This window comes from Procambarus clarkii, chromosome 50 (assembly GCF_040958095.1).
Source record: "Procambarus clarkii isolate CNS0578487 chromosome 50, FALCON_Pclarkii_2.0, whole genome shotgun sequence".
Classification (NCBI taxonomy): Eukaryota; Metazoa; Arthropoda; class Malacostraca; order Decapoda; family Cambaridae; genus Procambarus; species Procambarus clarkii.
Window position 1 is genome coordinate 1,956,037 of NC_091199.1, and position 27,759 is coordinate 1,983,795.

Sequence of the window (27,759 nt, forward strand, 5' to 3'; positions counted from 1 at the left end):
TATTTTGTTTCAGGGCAAAAATATTTCAAAGGTTCAAACAGTGTTGGACAATTTCGGAAACCTGTGTCACCATATGGGATTGGTGGTTAATGAAAACAAAACTTAGTTTGAATGTAGAAGTCGGAGCCCCATTGTTTTGAAAATAAACGATAAAAATATAGAGAGAGTTAATATATATAAATATTTAGGCATATATGTTGGATATACCCATGAGAGTTTGGAAGCTGAGATGAACAGATTGTTGGGTCAATGTCGAAAGAGATTACAACCTCTGAAGGCTTTGGCATGCTGAGGAAAGGGAGTGGGAGTCCCTGTGCTACGAATGTTATACTTGAGTACTGTAAGATCTCTTATTGATTATGCTGCACCTGTCAATTCTTGTTTTGGTAAAGGTAGGATGGGCAAGTTGGAGAAGGTACAAAATGAAGCAATGAGAATTATCTTAGGATGCCCAAGAAATGCTATGATTGAAATAATGAGGATGGAGTTGAATCTGCAGAGTATTGGGGATAGAATTTCAGAGATAAATGTAGCCTCTGCCATTAGATTAATGAGAGGTGGGGGAGCTAATGAATTAATCCTCTCGGTTCAAAAGGTGGGAAGTAGTGAACAGTGTATGATGAAGAAGAGAGTATATATGAATAAATTATGTTATAATGTTATAAAGTATGATGTTATTACAGAGTGTATTGCTGTGCCCAAGAGAAAATTTACACCACCATGGGAGGATTGTAATGTAGATGTAGTAATTACTCCCTTGCATAAGAAAAAAAGTATGTATGAAATAGGAGAGCTGAGGGCAACATATGATTGTATAATTAGAAAACTGCCTACGGAAAACACTCTACATGTATATTGTGATGGGTCAGTAGCTAGGGATGGGAAGGCAGGATGTGGAGTCTTGATCAGGGAGTACACTGACATCGGCACTGTAGATACTGTTATTGGACGCCGCTTAACTGACAATGTCTCTTCAACGCAGGCTGAACTCCAAGGAGTATTAGCAGGATTACAGGAAGTAGTCAAATGTGGTAAAAATGCTTACTTCTTTATTGACAGCAGAGGAGCGTTAGAGTCTTTAAATAGCAGACGCCCAGTATATCAGAATATTGTGATAGAGTGTAGAGAGAATGTTAAGAGACTAGAAAAAACTGGGTATAAAGTAAGATTCATGTGGATCCCTTCACATGTGGGGATACTGTTGAATGAGGTAGTTGATGACATAGCGAAGAGAGCCACTGAAAAAACTCTTGTTGATGTTGTATGTCAGTTAACCTTGAAACAAATAAAAACAAGACTCAAGGTGATTCAGGAGGGTGAAGAAATGATAAAGAGAATGGCAATGGTGGACAGTAGTAACACACTTAAGAATTATTCAATAATAAATACAAATTCGTCCTTCACTTATGGTAAAGGAAAGTCTACTTGGAAGGATTCAATTTACATGAGATTACGATTAGGATATAAATATATCTGGCAATACGGTGTTGATATCAGTGAAAAAGATAAGGAATGTAAATTATGTAGTATGCCGTACGCCCACACCTTAGAACATTATGTATTAGTGTCACCTAATTGAAAAATATAGAAATAAGGAAATAAATAGTGTACCGCTTCAAATTGTTTGGATGTGTGATAATGGTATAATAGACAGTATACTTAGGAGCTACAAGAATTTTGCCCCAAGAATGTAACAATTATATGCTGTATGCAATGTTAAATGGGATTCTTGTACTGTTATATGTCTATTTTTACTCACTGAATTTGTGCGCCACTTGAGGGACTTGAAGTAGAGGGGGGTAGAAATAGCCTAAGCTACTCTATTTCTTTGAGATGTATTTATTGCTTATCTCAATAAACATACTTGAACTTGAATCCAGATGTCTTTTATTTTTTTTCGTAAAGAAAACTAAGATATTGCGAATTTTGCTTAACAAGTACATTAATTATTAACTTTTTGTCGTTATTATTGTTATAATTAAAAGAATTACACCTTGTTTTTTGCTTATGTACAAAACATAGTCTAATAACCACAGTTCGTTGCCCCTAAATCAACACAACATAACCAGTTTACTCATGTCATCGCCTCTAAATCAACAAAAACAACCAGTGTATTATTGTAAATAATTATATCTTAGGATTTTTTAGCAATGGAAAGACATTTTTAAGACTGGTTTTCGGTTAGATTAACCTTCGTATGCTGTATACAAACTGAACAACCGGGCTTCACAACAAAAATATGGCCACATGAGTTGGATTATTCCGGTAATATTGAACTACTGTTCATTGTTATTAGTTTAACAATACTGTTAGGGAATGTCATAAGAGTTAGGGAATGTCATAAGAGTAGTCACAGGGCAACAAAAGATACCCAGCTTCTGGGTACGGGATCTTTGCCCGAAACGCTATGCGTGCTAGTGGCTTTACAATAATAATAATAATTTATTTAGGAAAAATATATACATAGATGCAGAGTTACAGTACAAACATTCTGTTTGATTTATAGATAAAGGTAGTACATACAATACCTAAAGCCACTAGTACGCATAGCGTTTCGGGCAAGATTGTAAAATCTTCATTATTCCCATTTTCTCTCTTAACACCCAGTGTACCTTCTCATATATTAATAAATAAATAACCAGGTTTTTTTATGCGGCTGTGCTGAAAGCCTGACGTAAAATAAATCATTGTTTCGGAGAACAGGAAGCTACAAATTAGGCTTATATTGAGGTTCCCCCCTCCCCCCTTTCCCCCCAATTACGGGTCTGTCTAATTACCACAAGCTACCACAAGCTACACAAGCTTCACAAAGCTTCCTGGCACTACGTTAGTAATGAATAAATATGATATGTTAGGCTGACCTAACCTAACCTAACCTAATCAAACCTAACCAAATCTAACCTAACCAAATCTAACCTAACCAAATCTAACCTAACCAAATCTAACCTAACCAAATCTAACCTAACTTAACTTAACCAAACCAAACCAAACCTAACCTAACCTAACCTAACCTAACCTAACCTAACCTAACCTAACCTAACCGATGCTTGGATCGTCGACTTGATTTGGTGTCACCATTTCTTTATTTTCGTCTAATTTCTTTATAAAAAGATACTTTTTCAGATTAAAATTATGTTTTTTCGTGTTGTACATTCAGTACCAACATTATAATGAGTAAATATATCTTATTTATTCATTACTAACATATTGCCAGGAAGCTATGTGAAGCTTGTGTAGCTTGTGGTAGCTTGTAATTAGACAGACCGCCAATTACTGGTGGAGTAAATCACCCTAGCCTACTTCTTCCTAGCATAACCTAGCCAACACTAGCCAAGCCTACTCTACCCTTGCCTAGCCTAGCAAACAGCCCTTGAACCCCCTACTGTTAAGACTCTGCTCTCTGATTGTACCTATGACACCTAATTTTAATTTCCTTCTGTATCTTTAGCTCCAGTATGTTGTTATATTATGCTGTGCAAATTTGGGACCTGGCCCTCTAGTATCTTACATATATGTATTATTTGATACCATTCTTGTCTCCTGTCCAGAGAGTACATTTTGAGAGCTTTGAGACGGTCTCAATTATTTAGATGTTTTATCATTTATATGTTTGCTGTTTATGGTCTCTTTATTTCCTCTAATTCAGAGATTTCTCCTGTTCAGAAAGGGGGAGTCAGTACCGAGCAATACTCAAGATGGGACAGCACCAGTTATTTGAATAGTATTAGCATTACTGTGGGTGGGGTCTTTGAATTTTAACATTCTCATAAACCATCCCATTATTTTTCTGGCCGCCACTATATTTCCTCGGTTATGTTCACAAAGTGTGAGGTCGTCAGACGTCGTAATTATCAGATCTCTTGCATGTTTATTCCTTCTTAGAGTAGGTCTGATTGTGTCCTGTGTTTCTTGTTTCATTTAATTTCCTCGTTTCTACCATACTTCAGCACCTGTAACTTATCACTGTTATTTCTGTTTTTTCAATGTATCCTACAGTGCCAATTTACTTGTGTCTTCTGTATCATCTGTAAAGTTTCATTGTTCAAATGTGTTATAAAATACATGCACCACCATCTTAGTGGTGCATATATGCATTCTACCTTGCATTTATATGCAAGGTAGAAAAATATGCATGAAAAAATATATATGAAAAATATGCATTTTTGTTTTTTTTATAATTAATCTAAACTGATGCTATTGTATATCTGTTAATAATTTATTTTTGTTTTTTTTAGGTAAAATTTAAATCAGACAACATTATCAATTGCAACATTACAACATTGTCAACAATTCTATCTGAGAGAACATTACAGCAATGGCTTCCAGTAATTCAAGTAAGTTACATTATAATTGTGATTTGTTTATAATATATACTTTAAATTTTATTTTTGTATGTTATTAATTTTATTTGGGTGTAAGTTCATATTATCATTAGATATCGAGTGTAAAATCTTAATTTTGTTTTGTCAATTTTGTCTGTTAGAATTGCATATCTATTTCAAACTTTATTAATACCACAAAATGTTAGTTAAGTTGAATATTAATTAATTATTATTGGAAGATCAAAAAACTTAGTCAAATAAGTATTTGAGTCCCAATTCAATTACTTGCAGTTCACAAATTGCAATTTTGATTTACATTGAAAATTCCAGATTATTCTTCTCTTATTTAAACATATTAAATTTGGTTTACTTGTGTAATTAATAAAATCTGGTACTGTACAGGTTCTCAATAATACAATCACAATTCTCTGCTCAGTCTTCTGTAGCACTGTACTGCTTTGTGGTCTTTCATTATGCTGCTACGGTGTTTTTTGTACCACTGTATTACATTTTAAACATTTTGCTCTTTTTTATGATTGCCCAGATTATCTTTATTTACAGGCCAGAAGAAACCTTTCCAGCGGTGTTGTCCCATCTGCAGTAATGTCATTAGTGTTCGTCGACATTTCTGCAACTGTGGACACAGCTTTATAGATGAAAAGCGTAAGGGTGATGTAGAGCGGGAGGAGAAATATAAGGAAATGGGTCGAAGAGCTGCTAAGCATCAAAACCTTTGCAGATCATTTAAAGCCATGAAAAAATCTGTAAGTATTTCATGCATTCTGTTATTTCTTCAATTAGAATTGTATCATATTGTATTAATATCCATTCTGTTAGGTTTTAAATTTTCCCACAAATAAACAGATTTTAAGCCATTTGATAATTAATTAGTATTAACATTTTCAATTTTGGTGGATACTGTACTTATTGATGTTAATAATAAAGTAATGTGCATTATATAAGTATTTTTGTGTTATTTTATATTTTTTTAATTTCCATTAGTTATGTAATTATACTTTAATGATATAACTATCAGTAGGTCTCTTAAACTAGGTAAGAAAAGTACATCTTAAGCTACTTCGGTACTTCTGCGCTTTTGCAGATGTACCCAATGCTGTATGAGGGAGGGATGCTGTCTGTTTCAGGTGCTTATGGTTATCCCATCTTATATTCTGTAATCATAAAGTTAATCTCTTTTTTTTTATAATTGAAGCCATATCTCTTGAACACTGTTCAAATTAACACTAAAAATATTTTAGTTATATTTGTAACTATTTTGTTGTATTGCAGGTCTCCAAACTACAAGGTGGTGGTTATCAAGTTGCTGTCATCTATTTTAAGGTCGGCAATAGAAATACCACAAAGGGCATGCTACCAGGAAGTGGTCTGTCAAGCAAAAATGTTAATAATCTCACCGAATTGTTTTATCTTGGTAATTATTATTATTATTATTTTGCATAAGCTAACAATGAAAATCATAAAACCTGCATGTTCCTTTGTGTTGGCAATAATGAAAAGCATTTACATAGTACAGTAGTTTAGTTCATATATTATGCATCCCATATCCATGTTGTTAGCGGTAGTGGAAATGGTTGCAGAGGCACATAATTAATTGGCTCCGGGACTGAATCAAGCAATTCATTTTAGCTAAGCAAGTTTCAATCTTGATGACCTAATTACATAATTCCATGCACATCACCACATTGACAAGGGGCTCGAGACCGACCATGAGTACAGTTTTTAAATTAAGCAACTGACATGTGTGGAGAGCTAGTGTCACAATTGATATGTTTATCGTGCACACTACCTCCATCCAGTGGACAGCGGTGGATAGGTTACAATCACTTAGTTACTACATACAGTTAGCAAACTGGTGATATTTGACCAAGATTTCTGGCAGCAGATCATTTTGAATGAAATATTTCCTCATATCTTGAACATTTGTTATAGAATTATCCGAATTCACATATCTTTTTTCACTCCATCACATAGTGGAGGAGGGTGTGCAAATAATTTTGACACACTTTACTTTGCATCAGGTCTATATCATCAGATAATGAGACTTCCTTTACATATGGGTACCAAAATTCCCATAATGACATAGTTCCTCATTGCTGCCAAATTTCACATTTCAGTGTTTCTTTCAATTAAAGTTTTTTGGAGGACATATTTTGTAATAATGATACCATATTAAATTTACGCATGTTTCTTAATTTTCAGCATACATGAAGGACACTGGATCAAGTGTCAACAAGATACCAACAAATAATATAGGTGCCCAAGAAGATATCAACATCAGTGAGGCAAAAGAAAAGAATGGGGAGCAAGAGCTTAAGTTAAAGAAAATGAAGAAAAAACGAAGACTCTCTGAAGATTCAACTATTAAAGGTAATCAAAACTCATTCTTCGTTTTTTAAATTCAAAGCAAAACTTGTATATATTTTAGACAAGTTTTTAGGTTCCACAATTACATTACTGATTTGTTGTATAAAGTAGATGTATTTTATACAGCTGATGAGTCACAATAATGTTGCTGAAGAATGTTGTCCTAACCACACACAAAAAGATGAAAATACAAAGACGTTTCGGTCCGTTCTGGACCACTATTAATTCAATTGTTAGTTGTATTATACTTGACTGCTGATATAGTTTATTTCATGTATTCCAGTTCACAGTAATATTAAAATTAACATCAGGGCCTGACGGCTCAGTGGACAGTGCTCTGTGTTTGTAATCCTAAGGGTCAAGGTTCTATTTTTATTAGATGCTGAAACAAATGGGCAGTTTCTTTTGCCCTGATGCACCTATTCACCTAACAGTAAATAGGTACTTGGGAGTTAGACAGCTGATATGGGCTGCTTACTGGGAATGTGAGTGTTAAAATTAGGATTAAGGACTTGCCCAAAAAGCTATGCATGCTAGTGTCTGTTCAAGAATGTAAGAAATCTTTTATATATATATATAGCTGGAAGAAGGGGGACCCATAGCCTCGGAGGAAACCACGCATAACGCATTAGAGGGAATGTTTAGATCCCCTCCAATACAGTTTCTGTGTGCTTTTCTCCTACCACCCCCTTCCTTGAATATTTTTTTTTTTTTTTTTTTTTATCTATATATATATATATATATATATATATATATATATATATATATATATATATATATATATATATATATATTTACATACACATATATATATGTCGTACCTAGTAGCCAGAACTCACTTCTTGCCCTACTATGCAATCCCCGATTTGGCTAATAGGCCGATTGATTTACTTTATTTTCAATAAATTGTTTCCAATTAGTTTATTTGAATTATTATTATTGTATTATATTAGTAACATAAATTATTGACTTAGTTGTGTGAGTATAGGTTACGTTTAGATAGGTTAGGTTCGGTCATATATCTACGTTAGTTTTAACTCAAATTTAAAAAAATTAACTTATAAATAATGAAATGGAATGATTCATCATTTCATAAGAAAAAAATGAGAAAAATACATAAATTCAGGAAAACTTGGCTTATTAGGCAAATCGGGCCTTGCATAGTAGGCCGAGTATGACGTTCTGGCTACTAGGTACAACATATATATATATATATATATATATATATATATATATATATATATATATATATGTCGTACCTAGTAGCCAGAACTCACTTCTCAGCCTACTATTCAAGGCCCGATTTGCCTAATAAGCCAAGTTTTCCTGAATTAATATATTTACTATAATTTTTTTCTTATGAAATGATAAAGCAACCCTTTTCTCTATGTATGAGGTCAATTTTTTTTTATTGGAGTTAAAATTAACGTAGATATATGAACGAACCTAACCAACCCTACCTAACCTAACCTAACCTATATTTATATGTAAGGTTAGGTTAGGTAGCCAAAAAAAGCTAGGTTAGGTTAGGTTAGGTAGGTTAGGTAGACGAAAAAACATTAATTCATGAAAACTTGGCTTATTAGGCAAATCGGGCCTTGAATAGTAGGCTGAAAAGTGCGTTCTGGCTATTAGGTACGACATATATATATATATATATATATATATATATATATATATATATATATATATATATATATATATGTCGTACCTAGTAGCCAGAACGCACTTCTCAGCCTACTATGCAAGGCCCAATTTGCTTAATAAGCCAAGTTTTCATGAATTAATTGTTTTTCGACTACCTAACCTAACCTAACTTTTTCGGCTACCTAACCTAACCTAACATATAAAGATAGGTTAGGTTAGGTTAGGTAGGGTTGGTTAGGTTCGGTCATATATCTACGTTAATTTTAACTCCAATAAAAAAAAATTGACCTCATACATAATGAAATGGGTAGCTCGATCATTTCATTAGAAAAAAATTAGTGAAAATATATTAATTCAGGAAAACTTGGCTTATTAGGCAAATCAGGCCTTGCATAGTAGGCTGAGAAGTGCGTTCTGGCTACTAGGTACGACATATATATATATATATATATATATATATATATATATATATATATATATATATATATATATATATATATATATTATTAAATATGACCGAAAAAGTAAGATTAATAATTCTAACACGAATTTTCTCAATCTTTCGTACATTACGCTTCACTGTTGGAGGTAAATCAAAAATTAATTCTCCAAAATTCATTTTTTTATTTCTAGTCTGACGCGACACGGGCGCGTTTCGTAAAACTTATTACATTTTCAAAGACTTTAGTTCACAAATACACAACTGAATAGAACTTACGTATCTCCGAGTTTATATCTACATTTGAGTGAGGTGGGAGGGGTGATGTGGCATTAACACAAGACAGAACAAGAGGGGATATTAATAGGGTATTAAAAGTATCAACACAAGACAGAACACAAACAATGGGTATTGAATAGAAGTGTTTGTAGAAAGCCTATTGGTCCATATTTCTTGATGCTTCTATATTGGAGCGGAGTCTTGAGGTGGGTAGAATATAGTTGTGCAATAATTGGCTGTTGATTGCTGGTGTTGACTTCTTGATGTGTAGTGCCTCGCAAACGTCAAGCCGCCTGCTATCGCTGTATCTATCGATGATTTCTGTGTTGTTTACTAGGATTTCTCTGGCGATGGTTTGGTTGTGGGAAGAGATTATATGTTCCTTAATGGAGCCCTGTTGCTTATGCATCGTTAAACGCCTAGAAAGAGATGTTGTTGTCTTGCCTATATACTGGGTTTTTTGGAGCTTACAGTCCCCAAGTGGGCATTTGAAGGCATAGACGACGTTAGTCTCTTTTAAAGCGTTCTGTTTTGTGTCTGGAGAGTTTCTCATGAGTAGGCTGGCCGTTTTTCTGGTTTTATAGTAAATCGTCAGTTGTATCCTCTGATTTTTGTCTGTAGGGATAACGTTTCTATTAACAATATCTTTCAGGACCCTTTCCTCCGTTTTATGAGCTGTGGAAAAGAAGTTCCTGTAAAATAGTCTAATAGGGGGTATAGGTGTTGTGTTAGTTGTCTCTTCAGAGGTTGCATGGCTTTTCACTTTCCTTCTTATGATGTCTTCGACGAAACCATTGGAGAAGCCGTTATTGACTAGGACCTGCCTTACCCTACAGAGTTCTTCATCGACTTGCTTCCATTCTGAGCTGTGGCTGAGAGCACGGTCGACATATGCGTTAACAACACTCCTCTTGTACCTGTCGGGGCAGTCGCTGTTGGCATTTAGGCACATTCCTATGTTTGTTTCCTTAGTGTAGACTGCAGTGTGGAAACCTCCACCCTTTTCCATGACTGTTACATCTAGAAAGGGCAGCTTCCCATCCTTTTCCATCTCGTAAGTGAAACGCAGCACGGAACTCTGCTCAAATGCCTCCTTCAGCTCCTGCAGATGTCTGACATCAGGTACCTGTGTAAAAATGTCGTCAACATACCTGCAGTATATGGCCGGTTTCAAGTTCATGTCGACTAAGACTTTTTGCTCGATGGTACCCATATAGAAGTTTGCAAACAGGACACCTAGGGGAGAACCCATGGCGACCCCATCTACTTGCTTATACATGTGCCCATCCGGGCTCAAGAAGGGTGCCTCTTTAGTACAAGCTTGGAGTAGTTTCCTCAGAATATTTTCTGGTATGTCAAGAGGAGTACAGGCTGGAAAGAAATAAAACGGAGGAAAGGGTCCTGAAAGATATTGTTAATAGAAACGTTATCCCTACAGACAAAAATCAGAGGATACAACTGACGATTTACTATAAAACCAGAAAAACGGCCAGCCTACTCATGAGAAACTCTCCAGACACAAAACAGAACGCTTTAAAAGAGACTAACGTCGTCTATGCCTTCAAATGCCCACTTGGGGACTGTAAGCTCCAAAAAACCCAGTATATAGGCAAGACAACATCTCTTTCTAGGCGTTTAACGATGCATAAGCAACAGGGCTCCATTAAGGAACATATAATCTCTTCCCACAACCAAACCATCGCCAGAGAAATCCTAGTAAACAACACAGAAATCATCGATAGATACAGCGATAGCAGGCGGCTTGACGTTTGCGAGGCACTACACATCAAGAAGTCAACACCAGCAATCAACAGCCAATTATTGCACAACTATATTCTACCCACCTCAAGACTCCGCTCCAATATAGAAGCATCAAGAAATATGGACCAATAGGCTTTCTACAAACACTTCTATTCAATACCCATTGTTTGTGTTCTGTCTTGTGTTGATACTTTTAATACCCTATTAATATCCCCTCTTGTTCTGTCTTGTGTTAATGCCACATCACCCCTCCCACCTCACTCAAATGTAGATATAAACTCGGAGATACGTAAGTTCTATTCAGTTGTGTATTTGTGAACTAAAGTCTTTGAAAATGTAATAAGTTTTACGAAACGCGCCCGTGTCGCGTCAGACTAGAAATAAAAAAATGAATTTTGGAGAATTAATTTTTGATTTACCTCCAACAGTGAAGCGTAATGTACGAAAGATTGAGAAAATTCGTGTTAGAATTATTAATCTTACTTTTTCGGTCATATTTAATAATATATGTCTACAGGAAAGACTGCTACCAAAATATACTAATATATATATATATATATATATATATATATATATATATATATATATATATATATATATATATATATGTCGTACCTAGTAGCCAGAACGCACTTCTCAGCCTACTATGCAAGGCCCAATTTGCCTAATAAGCCAAGTTTTCATGAATTAATTGTTTTTCGACTACCTAACCTACCTAACCTAACCTAACCTAACTTTTTCGACTACCTAACCAAACCTAACCTATAAACATAGGTTAGGTTAGGTTAGGTAGGGTTGGTTAGGTTCGGTCATATATCTAGGTTACTTTTAACTCCAATAAAAAAAAATTGACCTCATACATAATGAAATGGGTATCTTTATCATTTCATAAGAAAAAAATTAGAGAAAATATATTAATTCAGGAAAATTTGGCTTATTAGGCAAATTTGGCCTTGCATAGTAGGCCAAAAAGTACGTTCTGGCTACTTTGTACGACATATATATATATATATATATATATATATATATATATATATATATATATATATATATATATATATATATATATATATATCCCACCGCCACCCCCGGCGGTGGGGTGGTTCAAATAGCCTCGGCTATCACCTCATTTTGTCCGGTCGTGTTGGTCAAGTGGATTAAGGCGTCTTGTACATACCAGTTGCGTTGCTTCTGGGAGTATGGGTTCGAGTCACTTCTGGGGTGTGAGTTTTCAGTTGCATATTGTCCTGGGGACCATTCAGGCTTGTTCGCAATTGTGTTCCTCACGTGTGCCCCAAAGAATGAGGTGATTTGGTAAAATGCTATGCCCAAGATTACTATCCAAGTGCCGCCGGTGGGGTGGTTCAAATAGCCTCGGCTATCACCTCATTTTGTCCGGTCGTGTTGGTCAAGTGGATTAAGGCGTCTTGTACATACCAGTTGCGTTGCTTCTGGGAGTATGGGTTCGAGTCACTTCTGGGGTGTGAGTTTTCAGTTGCATATTGTCCTGGGGACCATTCAGGCTTGTTCGCATTTGTGTTCCTCACGTGTGCCCCAAAGAATGAGGTGATTTGGTAAAATGCTATGCCCAAGATTACTATCCGAGTGCCGGCGGTGGGGTGGTTCAAATAGCCTCGGCTATCACCTCATTTTGTCCGGTCGTGTTGGTCAAGTGGATTAAGGCGTCTTGTACATACCAGTTGCGTTGCTTCTGGGAGTATGGGTTCGAGTCACTTCTGGGGTGTGAGTTTTCAGTTGCATATTGTCCTGGGGACCATTCAGGCTTGTTCGCAATTGTGTTCCTCACGTGTGCCCCAAAGAATGAGGTGATTTGGTAAAATGCTATGCCCAAGATTACTATCCGAGTGCCGGCGGTGGGGTGGTTCAAATAGCCTCGGCTATCACCTCATTTTGTCCGGTCGTGTTGGTCAAGTGGATTAAGGCGTCTTGTACATACCAGTTGCGTTGCTTCTGGGAGTATGGGTTCGAGTCACTTCTGGGGTGTGAGTTTTCAGTTGCATATTGTCCTGGGGACCATTCAGGCTTGTTCGCATTTGTGTTCCTCACGTGTGCCCCAAAGAATGAGGTGATTTGGTAAAATGCTATGCCCAAGATTACTATCCGAGTGCCGGCGGTGGGGTGGTTCAAATAGCCTCGGCTATCACCTCATTTTGTCCGGTCGTGTTGGTCAAGTGGATTAAGGCGTCTTGTACATACCAGTTGCGTTGCTTCTGGGAGTATGGGTTCGAGTCACTTCTGGGGTGTGAGTTTTCAGTTGCATATTGTCCTGGGGACCATTCAGGCTTGTTCGCATTTGTGTTCCTCACGTGTGCCCCAAAGAATGAGGTGATTTGGTAAAATGCTATGCCCAAGATTACTATCCGAGTGCCGGCGGTGGGGTGGTTCAAATAGCCTCGGCTATCACCTCATTTTGTCCGGTCGTGTTGGTCAAGTGGATTAAGGCGTCTTGTACATACCAGTTGCGTTGCTTCTGGGAGTATGGGTTCGAGTCACTTCTGGGGTGTGAGTTTTCAGTTGCATATTGTCCTGGGGACCATTCAGGCTTGTTCGCAATTGTGTTCCTCACGTGTGCCCCAAAGAATGAGGTGATTTGGTAAAATGCTATGCCCAAGATTACTATCCGAGTGCCGGCGGTGGGGTGGTTCAAATAGCCTCGGCTATCACCTCATTTTGTCCGGTCGTGTTGGTCAAGTGGATTAAGGCGTCTTGTACATACCAGTTGCGTTGCTTCTGGGAGTATGGGTTCGAGTCACTTCTGGGGTGTGAGTTTTCAGTTGCATATTGTCCTGGGGACCATTCAGGCTTGTTCGCATTTGTGTTCCTCACGTGTGCCCCAAAGAATGAGGTGATTTGGTAAAATGCTATGCCCAAGATTACTATCCGAGTGCCGGCGGTGGGGTGGTTCAAATAGCCTCGGCTATCACCTCATTTTGTCCGGTCGTGTTGGTCAAGTGGATTAAGGCGTCTTGTACATACCAGTTGCGTTGCTTCTGGGAGTATGGGTTCGAGTCACTTCTGGGGTGTGAGTTTTCAGTTGCATATTGTCCTGGGGACCATTGAGGCTTGTTCGCATATATATATATATATATATATATATATATATATATATATATATATATATATATATATATATATATATATATATATATATATATATATATATATAAAAAAAATCCAACCTGAAGTTCATGCCTTCTTTACCCAACAAAGTCTCATCCGTTTATCAAAGAATTTTTAAATTTATTTTCATATATTGATTTATTGGGATTCTATTACATGGCCAGGAAGAATTTCAGATCCGGATTAACATTAAGAAATATTTGTTTGTACATTTATATAGAACAATTTCTTTAGTATTTTACCATCCATGTATTTAAAAGCAATTATGAAGTTAGAAAGTGTAGCATAGGCTCCTCGCACAACATTCTTTATGTGGTCCTCCGGTGATACTTTTCTATCTAGAACCATCCCTAGATCTCTTTTTTTTTTATCAGAATTTTTTAAGGATTTCTCACATAATTTATAGGTTGTGTGGGGTCTATGTTCTCCTATTCCACATTCCATAACATGACATTTATTCACATTAAATTCCATTTGCCAAGTGGTGCTCCATACACTTATTTTGTCCAGGTCATCTTGAAGGGCATGCCAATCAACAACCTCTTTATGTGGAACTCTATCAAAAGCGTTTTTTAGGTCCAGATAGATGCAGTCAACCCAACCATCTCTTTCCTGTAAAATCTCTGTTGCTCGATCATAGAAACTGAGTAAATTCGATACACCGGATCTTCTAGATCAAAAACCATACTGTCTGTCTGATATTATATCATTTCTCCCCCAGTGTTCTACCCATTTAGTTTTTGTTATTTTTTCCAATATTTTGACTATTACACTTGTCAATGATACAGGTCTATAATTGAGTGGGTCTTCTCTGCTGTCACTTTTGTAGATTTGAAGTATTGTGTTTGTGTGTGTAGCATGTGCATTAATTCAAGTAGAGTGGCTGTGTGTTATCTGTAGCTGCAGCTGTAGAGAAACACAATTTTTGTTTAATGAGGATATATATTTTATTCAGGTTTTCCTTATTTTCAGTTCATATTCAGGAAAATCAAAATAGGAAGATCAGGGAAGCGAAAGACAAGAATGTAGAGCAAGAGGATAAGTCCTTGAAAAAAATGAAGAAACACCGACTTTCTCAAGATACAACTGTGACAGGTAATCAAAACTCATTCTTCGATTTCTAAGCAAAACTTGTACTCACCTAGTTGTGTTTGCAGGGGTTGAGGATTGGCTCTATGGTCCCGTGTCTCAACTGTCAATCAACTGGTGTATATATTCTTGGGCCATTCCTCCAGTTTGTCCAGTTTTAGTTATAAATTTTAAAGATTTAAAAATTGTAAAGTAATATAAACTTAATGGTAATTTAAGTAATGAAAACTTATGGGAACTTAAAGTAAAAATGAACTAGAATAATTAATAACAATGGATGACCAATAAAAGTCAAAAAGCAATTATGAAATCTATAAAATGAATAGCTTACTTACTATAATATAATAAGTACACTATAGTTTAATATTAAAGTTACACTAAAACACTAAAACAAAATGTGGTAGATTAAATTGAGATACACTCAGGTACACTGGATGATAAAGTTTATACTAGAGGACACAGGCAAAGCCAGTGTACTATGGAACAAGGAAGTAAAAAAAAGAAAAAAAAGACAATAATAAAGAAGACCCATTTTTTTTTTTAAGTTAAAACCTTTTGGAAGGAAAGGCACAGCTAAAGTACACAGTGGTAGTTAAATGAGGTTATAATTTGAACTCTGGTTATTCAGCAGCTATCCCACAGTCATTCAGGAGAATTGAGGTGAGCTTCAGTTGTTATAAAATCGGGTTTTCCAGTGTCAGTCCCCCTAGCTATAATTGTATTGTCTCCCACAAAACAATGTTTAATTACAGGGGAATTTTTCCAGAAACCCCGCAGTTTAAATAAGAGATTTTGTCTGAACCTGGTCAGACATTTATTCACATAAACATTTGATTTACTAGAGACTGCAGATTTGAAAAGGTCTGACTTGCGGAAGCAGCTATCTAGTTTAACTCAAATTCTCCTGTTATTTATACCCTCCTCTTGATTTGATACCCACTCTATAAGCTGATTTGATGTCACTAGTTTTGATTGAATATTTTGATCATATCTTGGATATTTTGATCTTTGGGGAATATATTTCAATATTTGAATCATACCTTGGATCATTTGGTCTTGGGAGAAGTTTGTGAATGAATGAATGGAGGTTTTGGGGAGGCTTCAAGTGTGCTTTTTGGACCTGGCGAGTCTTTGGTTCCTGTCCCATCTCAAGAATATCTGATCATATATTCAAAGCTCTTTTTGTTATTTGGCAGTCTACCAGCTGTCAACTATTTGTTGTGATGTGTTTTGTTAATATATATTTTGTTTAGAATACACTGTATGGAAACCAGGGATACAAATATTGTATAGCTACAAATATAAAAAAAAAAAAATATAAAGTACTTGTTATATATTCTCAAATAATTATTATATAAGTGTGCAATGAATTGATGCGTGCTGTATTTGCAGAGCATCAAATCATGTAGATGGTAGGGCAAGTACCTTGAGGTGCTTCTGGGGCTTAGCGTCCCCGCGGCTCGGTCGTCGACCAGGCCTCCTGGTTGCTGGACTGATCAATCAGGCTGTTGGATGCGGCTGCGAGCAGCCTGATGTATGAGTCACAGCCTGGTTGATCAGGTATCCTTTGGAGGTGCTCATCCAGTTCTCTTGAACACTCTGAGGGGTTTGCCAGTTATGCCCCTTATGTGTAGCGGAAGCGTGTTGAACAGTCTCAGGCCTTTGATGTTGATAGAGTTCTCTCTCAGAGTACCTGTTGCACTTCTGCTTTTCAATGGGGGTATTCTGCACATCCTGCCATGTCTTCTGGTCTCATGTGATGTTATTTCTGTGTGCAGGTTTGGGACCAGCCCCTCTAATATTTTCCACGTGTAAATTATTATGTATCTCTCCCGCCTGCGCTCAAGGGAGTACAGATTTAGGCTCTTTAGTCGGTCCCAATAGTTTAGATGTTTTACTTTTTTTACTGAGTAATAATTTTTACTGATGGTTTACTGAGTGGATTCTAGCAGTAAAGGTTCTCTGCATGCTCTTCAGGTCAGCATTTTCTCCAGCTTTGAAAGGGGCTGTCATTGTGCAGCAGTACTCCACTCTAGAGAGCACAAGCATTTTGAAAAGTATCATCATCGGTATAGGATCTCTAGTGTGAAAAGTTCTTGTTATCCAACCTGTCATTTTTCTTGCAGTTGTGACGGCTACTTTATTATGTTCTTTAAAGGTAAAGTCTTCAGACATGAGTACACCCAGATCATTGACATTGCCTTTTCGTTCTATGTTATAATTTGCCCGAGTTTTTTACGTGGTTTCCGTTTTTATATTTTCATTTTGTCCATAGCGCATGAGCTGGAACTAATCTTCGTTAAACACCATATTATTTTCTGTAGCCCATAGAAAGACCTGATCTACATCTGATTGGAGGTTTTCTGTGTCCTCTATGTTGCCTACTCTCATGAAGATCCTAGTGTCATCTGCAAAGGATGATACAGTGCTATAGGTTGTGTTCTTGTCTATGTCCGATATGAGGATGAAAAAAAGTACTGGAGCAAACACAGTACCCTGGGGGACTGAGCTCTTCACGGTTGATGGGCTGGATTTTATTTTGTTGACTATTACACATTGTGTTCTGTTAGTCAGGAAATTGTAGATCCATCTACCTATTTTTCCGGTAATTCCTTTTGAACGCATTTTATGTGCAATAACACCATGGTCATTTATCAAAAGCTTTTACGAAATCTTTGTAAATTACATCAGCATTTTGTTTGTCTTCCATAGCATCTAATGCCATATCATAGTGGTCCAGCAACTGCGACAGGCAAGAGCGCCCTGTTCTGAAACCATGTTGTCCGGGGTTATGCAGATGCTGTGATTCCATGTATTTTGTGATCTTACTTCTTAGCACTATCTCAAAATTTTTTATGATGTGCGATGTTAGTGCTATCGGTCTAATTTTTTGCCTCTGCCTTATTTCCTCCTTTATAAAGTGGTGCTATCTCTGCTGGTTTTAGTATATCAGGGATAACGCCAGTATCTAGGCTTTGTCTCCACATAATGTGGATGGCCTGTGATAGTGTTTTTTTACAGTTCTTGATGAATATGGAGTTCCAAGAATCCGGGCCTGGTGCAGAGTGCATAGGCATACTGTTTATGGCTTCTTCAAAATCCAGTGGGGATAGGGTGACGTCTGATATATGATTTGATGTTGGTATCATATCCATGAAAAACTCATTTTGGTTAGAAATCTTTAGTGCGTTTAATGGCTCGCAGAAAACAGTCGTATTGCTTCCTCAGTAGCTCGCTCATTTCTTTGTTGTCATCGGTGAAAGTTCCATCTCCCTTTCGCAGGGGCCCGATACTAGATGTGGTTTTTGATCTTGATTTTGCATAGGAGAAAAAATATTTCGGATTCCTCTCTATTTCACTGATGGCCTTTTGCTCTCTTTGCCTCTCCTGGGTTTTGTATGATTCTTGTAGCTTGAGTTCAATATTTTCTATTTCTCTACATAACCTTCTTCGCCGTTCTTGAGATAGGGTGCGACTCTCAAGTTGTTCCGCGATTCGCTTTCTTTGCCTATATAGGGAACGACGTTCTCGTTCCAATCTGCATCTCTTCCTCTTTTTTCATAGGGGTATGCGGTTTAAACATATTTTTAGTGCTACTGAGCTTATTTTTTCCAGGCACTAGTTCAGATATGCATTTTCTAGCTGTTCTTCCCAGTTTATTTCTGTGCAGTCCTTGTTTATTTGCTCCCAGTTTATCTGTTTATTATTGAAGTTGAATTTGACCGAGTTGGTGGTAGAGTCTGGTCATTTTTAGCCATTCTTCTCCTCCTCCTCTTGCTAAAAAATTATCCCGGTCGATGGAGTAGTGGGTGTTTTCATAGTGGCAGCGTTGCTACCACGTGTCGCACTCTTAATTTGTTTTGTTCACTTGTTAGATTGCATTACTTGCATTTTCCCACTAGTTATCTTACAGTAGAGGTAATTACACTTAGGTAATTACCTAAGTGTAGTTACAGGATGAGAGCTACGCTCGTGGTGTCCCGTCTTCCCAGCACTCTTTGTCATATAACGCTTTGAAACAACTGACGGTCTTGGCCTCCACCACCTTCTCCCCTAACTTGTTCCAACCGTCTACCACTCTGTTTGCGAAAGTGAATTTTCTTATATTTCTCGGCATCTGTGTTTAGCTAGTTTGTATCTATGACCTCTTGTTCTTAACGTTCCAGGTCTCAAGAAATCTTCCATATCGATTTTATCAATTCTTGTTACTATTTTGTATGTAGTGATCATATCACCTCTTTTTCTTCTGTCTTCTAGTTTTGGCATATTTAATGCCTCTAACCTCTCCTCGTAGCTCTTGCCCTTTAGTTCTGGGAGCCACTTAGTAGCATGTCTTTGCACCTTTTCCAGTTTGTTGATGTGCTTCTTAAGATATGGGCACCACACAACTGCTGCATATTCTAGCTTTGGCCTAACAAAGGTCGTGAACAATTTCTTTAGTATATCGCCATCCATGTATTTAAAAGCAATTCTGAAGTTAGAAAGCGTGGCATAGGCTCCTCGCACAATATTCTTTATGTGGTCCTCAGGTGATAGTTTTCTATCTAGAACCACCCCTAGATCTCTTTCTTTATCAGAATTCTTTAAAGATTTCTCACATAAAATATAGGTTGTGTGGGGTCTATGTTCTCCTATTCCACATTCCATAACATGGCATTTATTAACATTAAATTCCATTTGCCAAGTGGCGCTCAATGTACTTATTTTGTCCAGGTCTTCTTGAAGGGCATGACAATCATCTAAGTTTCTTATCCTTCCTATTATCTTAGCATCATCAGCAAACATGTTCATATAATTCTGTATACCAACTGGTAGATCATTTATGTAGACAATAAACATCACTGGTGCAAGAACTGAACCCTGTGGTACTCCACTTGTGACATTTCTCCAGTCCGATACATTGCCTCTGATCACAGCCCTCATTTTTCTATCAGTCAGAAAATTTTTCATCCATGTTAGAAGCGTGCCTGTCACTCCTCCAATATTTTCCAGTTTCCAGAACAACCTCTTATGTGGAACTCTGTCTAGTGTCTGTGTCTAGTTTGGTGTCTAGAGGTGTCTAGTTTCTGTGTCTGGGCACTAGTTACCTGAGTACATTACACCTGCTTGATGGGGTTCTGGGAGTTCTTCTACTTCCCAAGCCCGGCCCAAGGCCAGACTTGACTTGTGAGTGTTTTGTCCACCAGGCTGTTGCTTGGAGCGGCCCGCAGGGCCACATACCCACCACAGCTCGGCTGATCTGGAACTTCTCTTAGAAAACAGTCCAGTTTTCTCTTGAAGATGTCCACGGTTGTTCCGGCAATATTTCTTATAGTCGCTGGGAGGACGTTGAACAACCGCGGACCTCTGATGTTTATACAGTGCTCTGATTGTGCCTATGGCACCTCTACACTATTTGGAAGAATACACACACAGTGGGTACTGGGGTGGGCCTACCTCCAAATGACCCCTTGGTAAAAGTAAACCAATTTTAACTCAAATAATCTATGCTAGGATTCTTGGAAACCATTGTGGCACCACAATTGCCCTTCTTGGTCTCTGTCTACCGATTGTTGTAATGCCTGGTGGCCTCTGTCTACAGACTACTATGGTTCCAAATTTCTGTGATTTTGGTGTTTTGTTTTTTGCAAGAAATATATATTTATTATATATGATATGTTTTCCACATTTTCAGCACATCAGTGTCTACTTACTGCTGAAGCAAATACCTTCATCAGGGTTCCCAAAGATCATATCTTAGAAGGGTCGAAGACGTCCATTATTTTGAAGCCATCAAATAGAAAAGAAGAAAGAAATAATTTGAAGATAGTCAAGAAGGAAGATGAAGCTGTTGGAAAAGGGTAAGTCATGATGGTTCAGAAGAAAATAACGCACAATTTGTCTGATAGCAGATAATAAACTATTTTTTGATAATGTAATTGAGTCAGAGGTGACTCCCATCAATCTTACTTCCTTTACAGAACAATATAATTTCTATGAAAAAATTCCTAAGTATTTATGTAACATATATGATATATTTTTTTAATAAAATCAATAAACTTGTGTTTAAAGTCAGTAGTCCATATATTAATTTATCAATCCATCCTTGTGCAGTATGTGCAGTACCAAAGCCTGGGTGTGGTACTGCACATGTATGCTTCTCTCAGAAGTTCCTGATGCACCTCTGCTTTTCAACGGGGGTATTCTGCACATCCTGTCATACCTTCTTGTTTCATGTGATGTTATTTACGTGTGCAGGTTATTTCTGTGTGATGGTTGTAATTTCAGATTTTTGTTGATTAATTTGGAGTAGGGGTAATTAAGGGTGGTGGGTCCCCAAGCACAGTTATATATATATATATATATATATATATATATATATATATATATATATATATATATATATATATATATATATATATATATATTAGTATACTTTGGTAGCAGTCTTTCCTTTAGACATATTATTAAATATGACTGGAAAAGAAAGAATAATAATTCTAACACGAATTTTCTCAATATTTCTTATGTTTCTTTTCACTGTTGATGGTAACTGAAAAATCAATTCTCCAAAATTCATTTTTATTTCTAGTCTGACGCGATACTTGAACGCGTTTTGTAATAACTTATTACATTTTCAAAGAATTTTAGTTTACACACACACAACTATAACCTGCAAACACTAAACAGAATTCTTACTTATGCTATGATTTAAACAGCTTTCAATTTATACCTGCATATCACCTCACCCAAAATGACGAGGTCGTGCGATGACGATGACGACGAGGTCGTGCGATGTGTGGGAGGAGGAAAGGAAGGCTGGTAGAGCAATTTGGGAGGCTGTGCGGACACTAAGGCCGCTGAGTCTTACAGGAAGGGTTGCTTGCTCCCACTGAGAGTCGTCCAATGGCAGGTTCAGGACTTTCACCAGCATGGACCTCAGAAGGGTGTCATACACATTTAACTTAGGGCTGCTGTAGGATGGAGAACATCTCAGAAAGTAGGTCAACTTAGGGAGAGACAGGCATCTTGTGAGGAGAAAGAAAGCATCATGGGCATCAGTCTTGTCAATCCTGTCCAGCATTCTCTTTTGATCAGTGATTTTTGCATCCAGGACCTCCTCGATTGCTCGTTGGCCAATGGGGGCACCCAAGAGAGTGCAGTCCGGTGGCTCGACAACGAGAATTTCTGGAAGAACATTTTGTATTTGCCCAGTGATGTCTGGGTTGCGGGAGATTATTTCACATTTGGACGCATTGAGAATGAGGCCTAAGGCTGCTTCCTGCTCCTTGATTTTCCTTATATCCTCCAAAATGGTTTCCGGGGTTCCAGCGAGAGTGCCATCATCCAGGTACCAGATGTTTAGCTCGCTTGTCAGCCTATCAGTGACCTCTTTGATAGCTAAATAGAAAAGGAGGGGGGCTAAGGGGTCACCTTGTTGGACACCTTCACAGGAGTTTATTTCATGCTCCTATCTATCTATCTATCTATCTATCTCTATATATATATATATATATATATATATATATATATATATATATATATATATATATATATATATATATATATATATATATATATATATATATAATATATACAACTTTAGAACACTTTCCCACCAGGAGACTCGAACCCTAGCCAGCACAGAAGCCTTCCAGCAACTGGCATAACAGGTACGCCTTAACCCGCTCCACCACCCGCTCAGACCCTTAAAAGATATGGTAATTTCGGAGTATTTAAATACCCCAAAGATCAACACCTCCCAAGAGCACCAGAGCAAGTGAGGGGTCATTTATACGTTAATTTCATCAAGGGTCAAGGTTATCATTGACCATTGGTGATGCCTGTGCATGGGTCACTAGGGTAACGAAAAACACACGACTCATAGACCGTGCGTCAATGTCTCACTGGGGTAACGAAAAATGCACGACACGTAGACAGTGCGCGGGAAAAAAAAAAACGCACGGTCTATGTGTCGTTTCCCACTACTCTGGTGCTCTTGGGAGGTGCTCTTGGTATCACCAAGGTTAATTTCATCAAGGTTAATTTCATCAAGGGTTAATTTCATCAATTTTTTAAGGGTCTGAGCGGGTGGTGGAGCGGGTTAAGGCGTACCTGTTATGCCAGTTGCTGGAAGGCTTCTGTGCTGGCTAGGGTTCGAGTCTCCTGGTGGGAAAGTGTTCTAAAGTTGTATACTTAACTCTCGTGTTTAGGAGAGTTGTGCCTTAGGCATATATATATGCCTTAGGCATATATATATATATATATATATATATATATATATATATATTATTTATATATGTCGTACCTAGTAGCCAGAACGCACTTCTCAGCCTACCATGCAAGGCCCGATTTGCCTAATAAGCCAAGTTTTCATGAATTAATTGTTTTTCGACAACCTAACCTACCTAACCTAACCTAACCTAACATTTTCGGCTACCTAACCTAACCTATAAAGATAGGTTAGGTTAGGTAGGGTTGGTTAGGTTCGGTCATATATCTGCGTTAATTTTAACTCCAATAAAAAAAATTTACCTCATACATAATGAAATGGGTAGCTTTATCATTTCATAAGAAAAAAATTAGAGAAAATATATTAATTCAGGAAAACTTGGCTTATTAGGCAAATCGGGCCTTGCATAGTAGGCTGAGAAGTGCATTCTGGCTACTAGGTACGACATATATATATATATATATATATATATATATATATATATATATATATAATATATATATATATATATATATATACATGCGAACAAGCCTGAATGGTCCCCAGGACAATATGCAACTGAAAACTCACACCCCAGAAGTGACTCGAACCCATACTCCCAGGAGCAAACGCAACTGGTATGTACAAGACGCCTTAATCCACTTGACCATCACGACCGGACAAAATGAGGTGATAGCCGAGGCTATTTGAACCACCCCACCGCCGGCACTCGGATAGTAATCTTGGGCATAGCATTTTACCAAATCACCTCATTCTTTGGGGCACACGTGAGGAACACAAATGCGAACAAGCCTGAATGGTCCCCAGGACAATATGCAACTGAAAACTCACACCCCAGAAGTGACTCGAACCCATACTCCCAGGAGCAAACGCAACTGGTATGTACAAGACGCCTTAATCCACTTGACCATCACGACCGGACAAAATGAGGTGATAGCCGAGGCTATTTGAACCACCCCACCGCCAGCACTCGGATAGTAATCTTGGGCATAGCATTTTACCAAATCACCTCATTCTTTGGGGCACACGTGAGTATGCACACTGGGAGTATGGGTTCGAGTCACTTCTGGGGTGTGAGTTTTCAGTTGCATATTGTCCTGGGGACCATTCAGGCTTGTTCGCATTTGTGTTCCTCACGTGTGCCCCAAAGAATGAGGTGATTTGGTAAAATGCTATGCCCAAGATTACTATCCGAGTGCCGGCGGTGGGGTGGTTCAAATAGCCTCGGCTATCACCTCATTTTGTCCGGTCGTGATGGTCAAGTGGATTAAGGCATCTTGTACATACCAGTTGCGTTTGCTCCTGGGAGTATGGGTTCGAGTCACTTCTGGGGTGTGAGTTTTCAGTTGCATTTTGTCCTGGGGACCATTCAGGCTTGTTCGCATTTGTGTTCCTCACGTGTGCCCCAAAGAATGAGGTGATTTGGTAAAATGCTATGACCCAAGATTACTATCCGAGTGCCGGCGGTGGGGTGGTTCAAATAGCCTCGGCTATCACCTCATTTTGTCCGGTCGTGATGGTCAAGTGGATTAAGGCGTCTTGTACATACCAGTTGCGTTTGCTCCTGGGAGTATGGGTTCGAGTCACTTCTGGGGTGTGAGTTTTCAGTTGCATATTGTCCTGGGGACCATTCAGGCTTGTTCGCATTTGTGTTCCTCACGTGTGCCCCAAAGAATGAGGTGATTTGGTAAAATGCTATGCCCAAGATTACTATCCGAGTGCCGGCGGTGGGGTGGTTCAAATAACCTCGGCTATCACCTCATTTTGTCCGGTCGTGATGGTCAAGTGGATTAAGGCGTCTTGTACATACCAGTTGCGTTTGCTCCTGGGAGTATGGGTTCGAGTCACTTCTGGGGTGTGAGTTTTCAGTTGCATATTGTCCTGGGGACCATTCAGGCTTGTTCGCATTTGTGTTCCTCACGTGTGCCCCAAAGAATGAGGTGATTTGGTAAAATGCTATGCCCAAGATTACTATCCGAGTGCCGGCGGTGGGGTGGTTCAAATAGCCTCGGCTATCACCTCATTTTGTCCGGTCGTGATGGTCAAGTGGATTAAGGCGTCTTGTACATACCAGTTGCGTTTGCTCCTGGGAGTATGGGTTCGAGTCACTTCTGGGGTGTGAGTTTTCAGTTGCATATTGTCCTGGGGACCATTCAGGCTTGTTCGCATTTGTGTTCCTCACGTGTGCCCCAAAGAATGAGGTGATTTGGTAAAATGCTATGCCCAAGATTACTATCCGAGTGCCGGCGGTGGGGTGGTTCAAATAGCCTCGGCTATCACCTCATTTTGTCCGGTCGTGATGGTCAAGTGGATTAAGGCGTCTTGTACATACCAGTTGCGTTTGCTCCTGGGAGTATGGGTTCGAGTCACTTCTGGGGTGTGAGTTTTCAGTTGCATATTGTCCTGGGGACCATTCAGGCTTGTTCGCATTTGTGTTCCTCATGTGTGCCCCAAAGAATGAGGTGATTTGGTAAAATGCTATGCCCAAGATTACTATCCGAGTGCCGGCGGTGGGGTGGTTCAAATAGCCTCGGCTATCACCTCATTTTGTCCGGTCGTGATGGTCAAGTGGATTAAGGCGTCTTGTACATACCAGTTGCCTTTGCTCCTGGGAGTATGGGTTCGAGTCACTTCTGGGGTGTGAGTTTTCAGTTGCATATTGTCCTGGGGACCATTCAGGCTTGTTCGCATTTGTGTTCCTCACGTGTGCCCCAAAGAATGAGGTGATTTGGTAAAATGCTATGCCCAAGATTACTATCCGAGTGCCGGCGGTGGGGTAGTTCAAATAGCCTTGGCTATCACCTCATTTTGTCCGGTCGTGATGGTCAAGTGGATTAAGGCGTCTTGTACATACCAGTTGCGTTTGCTCCTGGGAGTATGGGTTCGAGTCACTTCTGGGGTGTGAGTTTTCAGTTATATATATACATATATATATATATATATATATATATATATATATATATATATATATATATATATATATATAATATATATATACACATGGTTACATGCTTTGTACAAGGCTGCTCATCACAGGTTCTAGAGTTCCTCCAGCTCCTCAGATGGCAGGCTGGAGCCATGGATGCAGTGAGCATTTCCTCTCTGGATCGCCACACTAAGGCGCTGAAAGTGGAGCAATGGGTCAAAATAGTGGTGATCAAGATCTCTAGATTAAGAGCCCAATACTGTCACCATGGTGACACTGTTGGGCAGCGCCACTCATCCTGTGACTGGACACACCAATACTGTCCATCCCAATACTGTCACTATGAATAAAGTGACAGTATTGGGCAGTGCCACTCATCATGTGAGTGGACACACCACCATAGGAGCTTGCCAATAGGAAGCAAACCCTTCATCTTTCATCCTGTCACTTGTACCCAGACACACCTGGGACTTTCTTAACTGTCTCAAGTGAACAGCTTTGCAAACAAAAAAATTAACATTCGTCAACCTTTAAAATTGTACGTTATCTTGCGGGTGCAAAGGGGGAAATATTTTAAGAACAGTATGTATATGTGACAACCACATTTGTCCTGATAATTTTTTTCAAGCTGGAGTTTAAATGTTCTTGAGAATTTTAGCATTTACGATTTCGTTGGGTAGGCGGTTTCAATGGGGTTCTTAACCCTATGTATTCAAAAGCATCTGTTGTTACTCCTACATTGTGGCTTGCTGAGCTTGAAACCTTTGCTCTTTGTTCGTGTTACATCTGACCTTTTGAAGAAATTGAATGAATCAATATCCTCCAAATTGTTCAGTATTTTAAAGGTTTCACTCTATTACTCTCGCATTTGCATATCTCTAAGCATATAGATTAGATTTAGATTTAGATTAGATTTTCAATTCAGGTAAAGGTACATACATTGCAGATGAGTTACAAAGGGAAAGACAAGGGCTAGCGTTCACTAGCTCTATTGGAATAGAAACATTTGCAAGACAAGTGTGGGCAAAAATTCAGATAGCTAAGGGGACAGAGCCCGGCCTGCGGCTCACAAAGACCCCCAGGGTAAGGCTGAAGAACTAATACACAAGTTGAGTGATGCAGCATCATCCTCCTCCCTCCCTGCATAAGTAAGCAGGGAACAGCTCCTCCGACAAAATGACAGAAGGATTAGGATAACAAGAGCACAATCTAGTGATGACGAGTATGAGGAACCAATCACAGCCCAGGAAGTAAAGGGGGCTATGAAAAGGATAAAATTACAGCACCTGGTGAGGATGGCGTCACCTACGACATACTCAATGCACTGGTGAAGTGTCTGGGAACCCAATACTCCACCTGTTTAACAAGTCATTCCTAAGTGGAGTGTTGCCCACACAATGGAAACATGCAATAATTGTTCCCATACCGAAACCCAATGTCCCTGGCAATTACAGACCTATCAGTCTCATGGCATGCACTTGCAACATGTTCGAAAGGATCATCCGAAACCGACTATTGCACAAAATACGCAGGTTAGGGGATGTGGGTCAATGGATTT

At 38.4% G+C, this 27,759-nt stretch overlaps 2 protein-coding genes across 2 annotated transcripts; both read left to right on the forward strand.

Moving 5' to 3' along the window:
• Nucleotides 1-230: 230 nt before the first annotated feature.
• On the forward strand, nucleotides 231-5,187 carry LOC123748070 (uncharacterized). Its single transcript, XM_045730271.2, has 3 exons — nucleotides 231-2,265; nucleotides 4,236-4,334; nucleotides 4,884-5,187. Exon 1 carries the CDS (start codon nucleotides 323-325, stop codon nucleotides 1,577-1,579), a length of 1,257 nt encoding a protein of 418 aa, XP_045586227.2. The 5' UTR covers nucleotides 231-322; the 3' UTR covers nucleotides 1,580-2,265; nucleotides 4,236-4,334; nucleotides 4,884-5,187.
• Nucleotides 5,188-5,629: 442 nt separating this feature from the next.
• On the forward strand, nucleotides 5,630-21,077 carry LOC138351504 (uncharacterized). Its single transcript, XM_069303313.1, has 4 exons — nucleotides 5,630-5,754; nucleotides 6,543-6,710; nucleotides 14,947-15,069; nucleotides 20,738-21,077. Exons 1-4 carry the CDS (start codon nucleotides 5,691-5,693, stop codon nucleotides 20,905-20,907), a joined length of 525 nt encoding a protein of 174 aa, XP_069159414.1. The 5' UTR covers nucleotides 5,630-5,690; the 3' UTR covers nucleotides 20,908-21,077.
• The last annotated feature ends 6,682 nt before the right edge of the window (nucleotides 21,078-27,759 follow it).